The 13,864-nt window shown below is 35.5% G+C and overlaps 1 protein-coding gene across 1 annotated transcript in view; it reads left to right on the forward strand.

Moving 5' to 3' along the window:
• Nucleotides 1-441: 441 nt before the first annotated feature.
• LOC120624310 (echinoderm microtubule-associated protein-like CG42247) overlaps nt 442-13,864 on the forward strand; it is a 40,757-nt gene continuing 27,334 nt past the window's right edge. The window contains exon 1 of the mRNA XM_039890775.1: nt 442-1,011. Within this exon, the coding sequence (XP_039746709.1) occupies nt 442-1,011 (570 nt within the window). The remainder of the gene's footprint in view (nt 1,012-13,864) is intronic.

A 13,864-nucleotide genomic window follows, 5' to 3' on the forward strand; every position in this document is an offset into this window, starting at 1 on the left:
AACTTTAACGATCTGTTGTAATCATGAATGATTATGGGTATAACAAATAATTGTCTTATTTTGTTTATATGCAATGCATGACAAATGGTAGACCAATAAATTATGTAGACAGGAAAGGTTATAAATATATAATTATTCTTTTATTATTTATACAATGCATAATAAAATGAACGTAGCAATATTATTTAAAACTATTTTTTACAGTTACAACGACTGTTAAGTACATTGAAATAAATAAACAACATTGAAATGAAACGAATCCTATTAATACATAGCTTTTCCGTTTTTTATAGTTGTCGCTTACGTATTGACTTTACATTACATATTACGAGTAGGTAGGTTTATGCAAGCTCGCGAATAATCCAAAAGGTATATTTGATGGATGCCATGAATGAAAAGCATGCCGACTATGCATCACATGCGTAGTTATCAGCTGATAAAATGAAAAGAGCGCAACGTCGACCAACCGCCCAGTCGGCGGCCGAGTGGTCAGCGATCATGTCGCGTCGCGTGCTGACTAAACGGCAACCGCGCCAACCTCGCCTCCGTCCCCAGGTTGCGGCAGAACCAGTCGCAGCCCCCGAACCCCAGCAACCTGAGCCGGACCCGCAACCGCCTTCTGATGACGAGAAATCCCCCGATTGGCGCCCTTCCCGACCGCCTTCGCCACCACAGCGGCCGGACGACGTTTCCGAAGGCTCAGAAACGCGTCCGAACATAAGACCTGATCGACCTGAACCGGCGAGTCGATACGCCAACCTTAACTACTGGAAAGCACGAAGGGTGACCTTCTATAGGAATGGAGACCCTTTCCACCCGGGCGTTGAGTTCCGTTTCAAATTGGGCAGGGACTTGGTTTCTATGGATGCGTTACTGGACAGGTTGTCGGAAAGATTGGAATTACCACGTGGCGCGAGATTCATCTTCGGAATGGATGGCGACAGGAAGTATAGACTTGAAGAGCTGGAGGATGGAGCCTCCTATGTTGTTTCGTCTTACAAGACTTTTAAGGTAAGTTGTAGCTTTATTTTTACTATCTGTCACATACTTTTGTTTCGCCGTTCTATTAAGCATAGCCACGTAGATCCATTGCCCGGTTTTAGAGTTAAACAAGGACTAACTAAACATGGACAACGTTTCGCATGCATATGACGGAAAAAAAAGTATGATATTTTAATCTATTTTTTCTTTAATTAAAAAAACAACAGCTGTAAATACAAAATAGTTTATACATTGGTTGAATTAACACTAATAACAGATTTTCACAGATAAATTACATATAAACAAGGGTTAATTACAGCAAATTATACCTAAAAGTTAAGTCTACCTAACATATAACAGTTTATCTAATAGGTTGCGACGTACACTATTCATATAACCATAAAAAAAAAATTGTATATATTTACATAAAGTAAGTAGATGGATATTTACGTTAGTGTATCATGTCAAACTGCAAGTTAACCTTTTTTCTTACACGTGTTAGGTCAAAGTAAAGTGCGCTAAGTTCGTTGGACTAGAAGATAATAGAGCCTAAGGCAAAGTTCAAACTGTTAAAATCGTTATCGTGTTTGGCACCACAAGTGATAGGTATGAGAAAAACTCGTGTAGGGTGCACTGTAAGATATTCTATTGTATTTGGTGCTAATTGTGTGCTGCATAAAACTCTAAACTAAATTCGCAGATCTACAAATAGTGCTGACATAATGGCATCAGGATGGTACAGCTCTAAATCGCTTGGCGGAACGGCTTTGTCGGAAGGGTATTAACTAGCTACGAGTACGTCCGATGCCTTCCACCAAATCCAACCAGAGTAATTAATAATTCCCAAATTTCCCCGTATTGTCATGATCGAAGTTGGGACCTTAAATGATCAGAGCGCTCCCCAGTGCGCCAGGAATGTCGTGAACATGGCAGTAACTTTACTATTTTTTATAATTTATACCCGTGTAAAGCCGGGGCGGGTCAATAGTAATTAATATATCTGGGTACTTAACATGTGACAAGCTTTAACGTGTGGGTGACACACTTATTTGAAGTAAGAAAATGTAAGAATTAATTACTATAACAACAGTGGTTGGAAACAATGTATTTAAATTTCACTATGTTATTATGTGGCATGCGTGATCCGTACCAAATGGGTTAAACGAATACGATTAAGTCGGTAATTGTTTTAGTTTACAATGTCTACATACTTATACTCATTTGGTACTCTATTGTTTGCCTAAATGATATCCTACTGTATAATCCCCCTTTTCTTTTATAAAAGAGAGGAAAATCCTAGTTGAAAGTGGCAACGAGTAAGAGTAGGAGTGCAAACTCTATTCCCTTACTCCCACAGTCGATGGAGCATTTTTGATAAGGTCTGTTTAGCATCATGGACGATAGAATATAACGTTAGAAACTATAAAATTGATCCATCAAAAATTTCAAAATCTCAGTTGCCAACCCAGATTACGTAAAAAGAACTGTATCTCTGTTGAGAATTAAACTTAGGTTAGCCTGAATATGCCAATACTCCAGTAAATAAAATAACCCTGCTGGTGCCAATACTCCTGTACACAAATATCAAAAACTGACACGTCTCTGTCCAGCAGCGCTTGCCGGACAGAGACATGTCAGTTTATTAAGTTTAAAGTCACTAATGGGTTACTTCAATAGTTTAATATCACCTTTAAATACCGCGTTGGTATTTAAAGGTTATATTTATATAAAGTATCTATATATGACGTAATAGAACTTCGCCAAATCGTACACAATTCGATGCAAGTCTGTATCTTAGCGACTAATTCGCTGGTATGGCTTAGATACCTTACCCGTCGAGTATCTTATGCTTACATTGCCATGTGTACGGGAGGCCTTAAATTCAACCCGTTGTTCAAATGCAGGTTAGCAGGTACATGTAACAGACTTCGGCTCTTTGATTACGATTATTATTAGGTTTTAGGGACAGTTGAGTGAAATCAATGGCGTAGCGTTCTCGCAACCAGTTTCTCTAAAATATGAAACTTTACTAATGCCATGGTTAGTATAGTTAGTAAAGTTTCATCTTCACTCAGAGATAGTTTATGGGCCTTTATAAGAACTAGATTAGGGTACATAAATAATTGCTCTTACCGATGCATATTCTAGGTATAGGTTCTAAGTACTAAAATCCAAATACAAAATACAAATATTGGATTGAAGTATGCGTTTCTTTGCGGAATTCCATGGTAAGTAAAATTAAGCTTAATGTGCTATAATACTCCGCGAAAAGCAGAAGAATCTGTATAGTGAAATTTATAATTTCTTCATTCTTCACACTCCACACCAAACAGGTCTTCGGAAATGTACCCTCCACGCACGTTTCGCTCCGACACCGGAGCATCCTCTGAGATGTTGACTTTACGATGAATTATTGTTTTAACAAGTTCACTCACTTGCTAAGTAAGTAGATACTGGGAACAAATCTTAAGTTAAAGTTGCAATAAAAAATCGAACCTTGAATTTTAAGAATTATTAGAGGTAAGTATTTAGGCAACGTTTACTCATAGAAGTAATCCACGAGGCCGCGTCCTTGTGATTTGGGTCACAGGATAAGAACCACGCACCGTCTCCGACATTTGCATTTTGATTACGTTCTAACTGCCGAGATTTAGTTACGTTTTAGCGTAATTTTAACTTTTGTCGATAACTTGTTAATTGCTACCGAATTCCGCCTGAAAGTAATTTTTAACGTCAGGGAATTGTGCGAACGATTTATCGCGAATTGTGCGGTCTTTTGCTTGTGTGACGTTATTAGTTGTTTTTTTTATTTCATGACCAGAGAGTCAGAGTTAGACTACAAATTCGCCTGATGGTTATATGCGAACTTCCAATTAGATACTAATAAGTCCTCTTAATTTTATCGTTTGAGCAGTTTTAATGGATATATTTTATGAAGGAGTTACCTACATAATATTTACCAATAAACTCATCGCATGTGATGAAGTTTTTCGGCTATTTTTTCTACTTTTTATTTTATTTTTATTCTTATTATTATTATCTTAGTAATTTGATTCTTATAATAGTCAAAGTCAAAGTCAAAGTCAAAAATATCTTTATTCAAGTAGGCCCATAGGTGGCACTTTTGATGCGTACATAAGAATTACACGGTAGTGAGATGATGGCGATAACCACATTCGTAAACTTAAAACTAAAGCTACGAGGGTTCCAAACGCGTCCTGGTCTAAGAAGAAGCCCACTTCAAACTTAGCCGGGTGTTTTTTTTTTGTTATCACCATCTCACAATGTCATTTTAAATCATTAGAAGAGCAACCTGGTTAGAGCAATAATTTACACCCAAGCTTTTTTATCGTTTACGTAGTCCTTTATACTATAATAGGACTTTTCTATAAGCTTACGTTTAATACAAACTTTGAACTTTTTAAGAGACATCTCCAAGATGACAATTGGTAGTTTATTGTAGAATTGTATGCAATTTCCTTTAAACGAATTATGAATTTTATGTAACCTAGTATATTGCACTGTAAGTTTATTCTTACTTCTAATGTTTAAATTATTGCAGTTACATTTTTTCTTAAATTTAGAATTGTTTTTATGAACGTACATTAAATTTTCAAATATGTACTGACTATACACTGTCATTATTTTAAAATCTTTAAATTTATCTCTTAATTGAAATACTAATGCTGTTAATCCAGCGTTTAAGTAATTGCATGTGACTTTAAATTGATGTTTACGCAACTACGACCAGTAACTGCGTTTTCACCTATTACTAACTGTTGATAATCCATCCGTTTAGTTGCCAACACCTTGTCTCAGCACAACCGACATTTTAACGACTTATGTGTATTTGCGAATGTTTATTAACTTTCTATTCGTTTTATAGGTGTCTAAGAACTAGTGACCAGATATTTCATAAACATCCAAAGCTATCAGACCAAGACCTATTTCTCATTGTCGACTAGACGCCAGAACGAAATGTCTCGGTGACTGGTCCCTGCATTCTGTCATAGTTATTATCTGTGATTATGTACAAGCAACCAGCGTCTAGCCGTGTGGTGGCATATCAGAATAGAGTTGTCACCGCCCCTCCTCTCTTCTCCTTAGACTAATGAATACAACGGAAAACGGCAGCAGCGTCCTCTGTACTACTACTAACATCTACTGCAATCACCATCCTGTCAGCCGAGCGTTGTGATTAAACCTCCCGTTGGGCCTTAACTCCAGCAGTGGACTGTTGTTTTGTTGTTGACTAACCAGAAATATTTCATCAATCCACCGTCATAGTGATATATTTCATCAATCCACCATTATATCCACCGATATATCCAAATGTGCTTGCGGTGTGGCTGTAAAAATATATAATATACTACCAACCGATTTCGAAAACATGAATCTTAATATGTTTAAGAATAAATTAAATAAAATGCTTCTCAAAAACTTTTATTATGATGTAAAAGAATATTTATTATAAAGTAAATAATTTTAAATATAAATTATGGATCATTTATTTCGATTTGGTTATTTATTTATTTATTTACCGTCATTTATAATTTTATCATGTGTTTGTAGTGTTTATTTTTATTTAATTTGACATTTAATTAAGGTTGATCTTTTTAATATCCTTGAACCAAATTTGCACACTATTAATTTAGTTGAATGTTATGTTCTCAAAAATAACTGTATTGTTTACCAACATCTTGATATTGTACAAACGTTCTTGGAAATAAATGATTATTATTATTATAGTGATATATTTAATCAATCCACAATTTGCCAAGAAAGTAAGCTTCGTTGCCAATACTAAAAAGTATGCCTTAAACTAAGTTGCCAAAAGCCCAAGTAGCCAACAATAGGCCTACCCGCCAGGCTTATGGCTATAATTTTATACGCGACAGGAAATTATAAAAACAATTATGCGGTCCCGTTTGGCGGCGAAATTTGCTAGAAAACTATGTAGAGGTTTTTTCATTAGTAGTTTTCCCTCCCCCTATTACTGACAAGGTTAATGCTCGTCAAGATAAACACTGCGGCGGTCAAATAAATGGATAGATTAGGGTTTCTGAAAATTGGCGAAAACAAATCATAAGTATAGTACCAACATATTATAAAGCCAGTGATTCACTGTTTCTTTCTGTTTATAATCGTTAAATAAACGGTACAAAACTTAGTTGAAGCTGCCATCAATAGATATTTTAATAATATTGTATATAAGCTGAGTTTATTTGGTTGTTAAGGTTGCTAAGGATATTCCTTTTATTTAATTGACGTTAATAACACATTTCCTAATTAATGTTCGTTTATAAAATTCTAAATTCTAAAAATCTAAATTTCTTTTTACGTGTAGGCTTATAACAAGCACTTATGAAGTGTTCATACATATATGTTTACATAATTGTAAGGAGATTGTGCTAACTTTGTTCGCCAACTTAAACCTATAGCTACGAGGGTTCCAAACGCGCCCTGGTCTAAGAGCCCACAAAAAACTTAGCCGGGTAATTTCTTTTGTTATCACCATCTCACAGTAAATTAATATTAAGCTATTAAGTTAGAGCAATTCACAACCAAGCTTTGTATCGTTTAAGAAATCCTTAACATTGTAACAGAATTTTTCTTCAGTAAAAATATCAAAACCTTTGATTTATTTATAGTGAAGGGATGTTAATGCAAAGGATGTCGTTAGATTCATGTTGTTTAGGACACTGAACTTGTGACGTCACAAGTATAGTATAGGGAGCAGTAGCTATGAAAAATCCACTTTCACTGCGGGATCGCCTAAAGTCCAACCTTCATTGCGGGTTTTCCTCCTAAGTACACTGTTATGCAATAGAATATATTTTTACGTCAATAATTTATCATGCCTCGATAGCTGGCTTTATAAAACGGACAAAATAATACTTCATTAAACGCAAGTCAAACGCTTAGGTAAAAGATATTTTTTCTCTATTCATACGAATGTAGGCACTTAAGATGCGTTTTTTAATATTTTACCAAAACTATTACATAAAAATATTATTAGATAAAAAAAAAACCGACTTCAACATACGACCACGAACTAAAACGAAAAACAAATCTGCACTGCTTGGGTTACAATATTTAATAACAACTAGACCGATAAAATTTAAATGGGTCAACCTAATAAGTATGCCCTTTAAAGCAAAAATATAATTTTTCAAATCGGTTCAGGCGTCTTCGAGTAATCGGGTAACATAAATAAAAAGAAAAAAAGATTCCGACTAATTGAGAACCTTCCCCTTTTTGAAGTCGGTTAAAAACCGGTTTTGACTCTGGTGCTTCACGTGTAAAGTCAGGGCGGACTTGTGTTAATGTTAATGTAAATCACTTATGTAGTCATATTTAAATGATATTTCAATTGGCTACAAGTCATTAAAACACATTTGTATAGCGACACGAACCAAGAAAACTTTTTTCGAAGTAGAGTTCCTACGTTAATTGTTGGTTAGTATGTAGCAGTTCATAAAGTAGGGTAGCAATATATTTCGGTGTACGGAGACATAACGTCTTTGATATTCCCTTAGCCCATAACTGACATTTTTAATATTACGTAAATAGTTACTTGGAAGTTTCTAAGGTGTATTAAAGTTCGGTTTTCTCAAGAAATCACTCAATATCTTAAATGGGTTTTAATCATTATCGCTACATATTTTTCAATGTAAGTTTCACGGTATGGAACTAACTACTGTTAGTTCGGGAAAAAAATCCTGAGAGAGTAAAAGTTGAGTATGTTTTAATTATTAAAGCAGATTTTGTTCGGTTTTCCTTGTTTAAGTTCGTATTATTTGTTTTTCAGTAGGCATCTCAGTTAAATTGAACGCGATAATCTCAGGAACTAATGATCCAATTTGAAAATTTATTTCAGTGTTGGATATCCCATTCATTTAAGACTTTAGGCTATATATCATCACGCAAATATACGATAACTTTAGTTCTTCTACGGATCTCCTCATTTCTGATTTGATCACGTAGAATACTTCTAACACAGCTCTTTCCATCGCTCGCTGAGTGGATTCTGAGCCTTCTTATGAGGCCCATAGTATGCGACCACATTTCGGATCCGTAAGTCATCACCATCACGTGATGAGTGGAGTAGTCGTAAAGTGGAAACATCCTGAGAATATTATTATAGTGGTCCACCTACAATAGAGCAAACTTGGCAACGACACCACGGCGGGGGCAATGCACCACCTTGCACTTAATATGCATCAAGGCAATTCCCAGTACATAGACTTGTACTTACGTGGCACTTTCGCAATAAAAGTTACTGATAACAGCTCATTATTTTGCCACTGTTAGACAGTAGGTACCTTTAATCTCATATGTGTAGTAAAGCTTCACAACTACACCTACAAAGTTATACTCCATTTGCGATAATCACAAATGATATTTTTCAATTATTTTTCAATTTATTTGACAAACAAATTTTAACAATAGACGATTTCAGAACATTACACTATTTAAAAACACGATAGCCGGACACTATGTAACAATATTAATATTAGAAGTAAAAATAAACTTGTAGTGTTTTATGCAGCCTAGTAAACTTACTAGGCTGCATAAAATTAGTAATTCATTTAAGGGTAATTTTATATCTTTTTATAACAAATTACCAGATGAAATCCTGAAGCTTGGGTATGAATTTCTCTCACTTCATAGCTTATTACCTAGACTGTGAGATGGTGATAACAAAAAAAATGGGCGAGTTCGAATCCCAGCAAGAACCTCTAATTTTTCTAAGTTATGTACGTTTTAAGCAATTAACATATCACTCGCTTCAACGGTGAAAGAAAATACTGTGAGGAAACCTGCATCCCTGAGAGTTCTCCATAATGTTCTCAAAGTTATGTGTAGTCCACCAATCCGCACTGGGCCAGTGTGGTGGACTACGTTAACCCGTTCTCATTGTGGGAAGAGACCTGTGCCATGTAGTGGCCGGTAATGAGTTAATATAATAATCATGATTATGCTAACTGTCGGACATAGGCATTTTTTAGCATGGCTAACTCTTTCTACTCCCAGCCTTTCCAGAAGTCGTGGCAGACTTGCTTTATTCAGTATTAGTTGCTCGTTGTAAGTTGCTAATAACGCTTAGGGCCTCATTAATAACCGTAAAATCGGAGAAGTTATGCATTGTTTTGTCATTCTTTAACTAATGTCACAGCGCGCGTATATAACAAAGTTATACTACGTTAGTAACTTTCAAACACACTGTTTCAAAAGAGCCTGTTTGGAGCGTAGCTGACTGTAGCATTTCGTAGCATACATCGCTTAGCATTCTGCCATCTTTAATTTTCTATAGTCGATTTTTATGTAGCTCCTCATTACGTTTGATTACATAAATTTGGTAACTTTTTATTAAAAGCAGAATTTAAAAAATAAAAAAAAAAACATAATTTCAGAAAAAAAAATTACCTAAGTAAGAATGTAAACTGTTGTCATTCTTTTGCAATTACTATCCCACTGCTGGACTCCTTTCCCTTAAGAGAGGTTTTTAGAACAGAGCCCATCACGCTGCTCTAATGCGGGATGGTGGGTTTTAATAATTAATAACCGGGAACAAGGATTTAGCGTGCTCTCCGATAACATATGTAACTAGCTACCATGGCATTTATAATTTGGCATTTATAACATAAAAATGTATGTTCACTTTGAACTTACAGCCACTTTAGATTTTAATTTCCTGAAACGCTTTACAGTAACAGGAAGTTAGTAATATATAGAACCTAACTTACTCGTATTTTCTTGATCGACTTTATGTAACAGGCTTCTTATCTTCTATATTACTAATACAAAGTTGCGGCATCTTACTAATAAAGGTAAGATTATGCGTACATTCTACAGTCTTATTACGTAAACAATTTTCCATTGCTCTTTTAATATATTAAATCTTGAGGACGACATTCTAGATGAAGTCTGTATTATTTTATTTGTTTTCAGTTATTAAATAAATAAGTAAATATACTACGACAATACACACATCGCCATCTAGCCCCAAAGTAAGCATAGCTTGTGTTATGGGTACTAAGATGACTGATGAATATTTCTATGAATAATATACATAAATACTTTTAATATACAGATAAACACCCAGACACTAAAAGATATTCATGTTCATTAAATAAATATTTTCCAGTTGTGGGAATCGAACCCACGGCCTTGGACTCAGAAAGCAGGGCCGCTGCCCACTGCGCCAGTCGGCCGTCAAACAAATTATTTAAAAGCCGTTAAAACATACACTATACTAAATCTTTGCGTGTGCGAAAATGGGTCTGTATGTTTATTTATTTGTATGATTGTTTGTATTTTTATTATATAATCTTTGTTGAACAACTGTACCGATGTTAATGAAATTTGGTTCATATACGGCTTGCAGCTTGGAGATGGACAAAAGGTACTGTTTATCCAGGAAAAACGCCAGTGGGATTTCAAAGATAGCCTTCGTAACCTATGGCATGGCTGTACAGCTAACCTGATCTTGGCATTATAGCATATAGCTTGGATCGTGGACATGTCATGATCTTTTTGTCATGAAAAAACGAAAACCTTGTTAGACACTTCATATGTATTGCAGAGAGAGAGAGTAACTGCTAATCTGCTAATTTATCATTTATCACAAGCTACGCTTACTTTGGGGCTAGATTGCAATGTGTGTATTGTCGTAGTATATTTATTTATTATTATTATTATTATTATTATATCTACTGAGAAATTCCTTAAGTTAAATGTACGTCTTTGCTTTTATTCAGCTCATATTTATATGATTAACATAGATAAACCATTTTTTTATAATTTTTGTATGTCTGTGTAACATTATGTGAGTCTAAGTTTTTAACTGATTTGATGGGGCTTTCACAGATAGAGATTTATACATATAGATATTTTCAGAGCATACATCACGCTGTTCTGATGTGGGTGGATGGACTATCACATACTATTAGCGATTATAACCGAGATCGACCAGTAAAGTGCCCAGGGATGGACACCGCGCCAAGCTTTGAGCTGGTACTGAGAGAATTTCTTAGCATAATATCTCAATAGCCACTCATTTTTGGCAACAGAGAGAAATCTAACCTCGCGATCTAGTAGTAATAGAAGCTTTTTCTTACCGAGCTCATCCGGGGATGTAGTGCTAGCAAGCTTATTTCTGCCGCTAAAGAGCATTGTTGCAACGCTGTGTTCTGGTCCGAAGTGCGTTGCTGGTGTATTTATAGGCACATGAGTGCTTATTACCTACGTCTCAGATTGACGGACACAGGGCGGTATACGTTGCTACTTGGATGCCCTACGATGTGTTGCTCTGTAAACAGGCGAAAATAGCAGACTTGGGGCCGAGGTGTACCATCTAACCGGCCCTACATTTATTAAAATAAAATAAAAAAAGAACTAGTGGGCTAACCAGTAGGCAACAAAGCTGTTCCGGTTTGAGTACGGAACCTTAAAAAAGAGTAGGTCTTCGCACAGTTCCGTGCCGTCGATCGTTTACGTGTACACTTCCTTGCAATTTCGCGTATCACGTACAGAGCTCAAACGCCATCGGACGCTTGACCTATATCCCCAATTTCGACAGCCCTCCGACAATGGTGCGGTCATGCAAATGAAATTTTACCCTACACCTCTATTTCCATTTTATTCCTTGTATGTATAATCTGTCGTTAATTGTTTTCGACCACCCCGTCGCAGCGGTGTGCGCTCAAGCTTTAAGGTCGACGTCCTAGGTTCGAGCCAGGTAGGTGCAATTTCAAAATTTATAATTTCTGATTTTTATCTGGTCTGGTATAGTGGGAGGCATACGCCGACAAAATGAGCCTCTTATTAATTATACGTTCCAGTACGACTTAGAAACCAATTAGGTGTATAGGTTTAATATAACTGCCATTCACCCTAACAGGTTATACTGAAAACCGGATAACCTTTTAGTGTAGTCTTAGATTCATCATCAATAACCTCCAGGTGAGATTGCATTCAAGGGCTAAAAAAATATGCTTTACAACTTATATATTTGCGGCATGTAATATCTATGTAGACACGGCAATTAACTTAATTAAGTTAGTTTTTGTAAATAACAAACTAACTACTAATGTAATCGTTCAGTAAATAAGTTTTGTAAGAAAGATAATTTTCAGCAGCGGCAAATAGTTAAATTCTCTTATGTATACGTATAAGTCGTTCATAATAGTTTTCACAACGTTCCAAATAACAATCAAGTCTGGCAAAATTACTGGGCAATTCAAACATTTGGATCAAGGTCCAGCGTTTGATACAACCTTCGCCTAATTTCACTTAATCTTGTAATGCGTAATCCTTAAGCTTATCGTGTCGCGTGTTCCTCGACAGCCTTTCCTTAATATTTGTAGCACGTTAGACCACCATAAAGGGCTTTTAATTATGAAGTTCGATGTATATCGGTTTAGTGCTGAGCTGTTCTTGGGTTGCGTGGATTAGCCGAGAGTGACCTTGGTTTGTCGACCGCCCCGCGCCAACGCCGTATTCAAATCTAAACAGTCGTTGTTGTCGAACTGACCTATGCGCAGAGCTTTCTCGTGCAACTTAAAGCTTTAAGGTTACATTATAAGGTCTGTTTTTCTTATATCATTGTGACGTTTACGTTCTTCTTTTGACCACAGTGGAGGCTTTGTTTTGTTGGTGCGGATTCATCAGCTGTTTTACTTAGGTCTAGTACCTTATATGGCGGCACGTAAAGACGACGTATCTATATAATCGGTTGCAATTGAATTTCCGATTAAACTCCGGCTTAGTGAAAGTGGCATAAGTGTGAATTACAGTTTGCTTAAAGAAAACCCGCTTTTAAATTTATTTATATATTTGCACACTAGGTAATTTGTAACGCGGATGCCTATTTAACATTTAAAAATGTTTGTTTTCGTGTTGTGTTATTATTTTTCACTCGATTGGCATTGGCAAAGTTAAGCAATTGTTGAAACAATTCATTTCAAAATTGGGTATTTAATAATGCATTCATTTCGTGCATTTCATAACAACAATAATTTCAGTTATCCTCATAGTGAAGCGAGAGTAGTTTTTCAGTTGCGTCATGGTCAAGCTAACCAGAAAATATTTTTTGTTTTAAAGTCTTCCATTTCGCCACCTAATTGTTTGTACCTTCTGTCTAACTAACTCTATTGCATTTATATTTAAATTTTTTTTATTGTGTATATTAGAAGTGAATTCTTTCATGCATTTTACTAATTCGTTTTAAAAGACGATACTTAGGTATTAGATCTTGATGTGTATCCGAAATAAGAAAATAGTTTTTCTAAAATGCGATTCCTAGATCCAAGAAACTTTGAATGCTACGGATTGCCTACGACATAATACGAGTTGCTACGATAAAATTTTAAATTTTACGGCCTTCCTTTTTGTGGTTTCAAAAAAAACTTTTTAAAATTTGGCACATTTATTGTTATTTTTGTTTTCTTGGATAAGATATGTTTAAGTTTGTTCAGAACTATTTAATGCGTTAAACTATCGGCTAAAGTATTTGCCGTGTAATAAAGAGTGGGTACCGAAAGTTGACATGCGCATTGCGCAGTGGTCAATCACACTTGAATGAATGCCATTATTTTGATGTTTATTTATTTAAATTAACATCAAACTTTTATATAATATTTAATAATAACAAAAGCGCTTGATTTTTATTTAAATTTTCTTATACATTAACGCCGTCAATGCTCTTTAAGGGGGGCTAATACATAAGCTTGTTTCGGTTTAAAAAAACCGTGAAAACGTTAGTTTTTGACCTTCTCCAACATGCTTCATATGTATGTGCCAAATTTCATCAAGGTTGGTACAGTGGTTAAGCCGAACATAGGTATTGTCATCGCCAATGACATCAGCACGATAAAGC

The sequence above is a fragment of the Pararge aegeria genome, chromosome 6 (assembly GCF_905163445.1).
Source record: "Pararge aegeria chromosome 6, ilParAegt1.1, whole genome shotgun sequence".
Taxonomy (NCBI): domain Eukaryota; kingdom Metazoa; phylum Arthropoda; class Insecta; order Lepidoptera; family Nymphalidae; genus Pararge; species Pararge aegeria.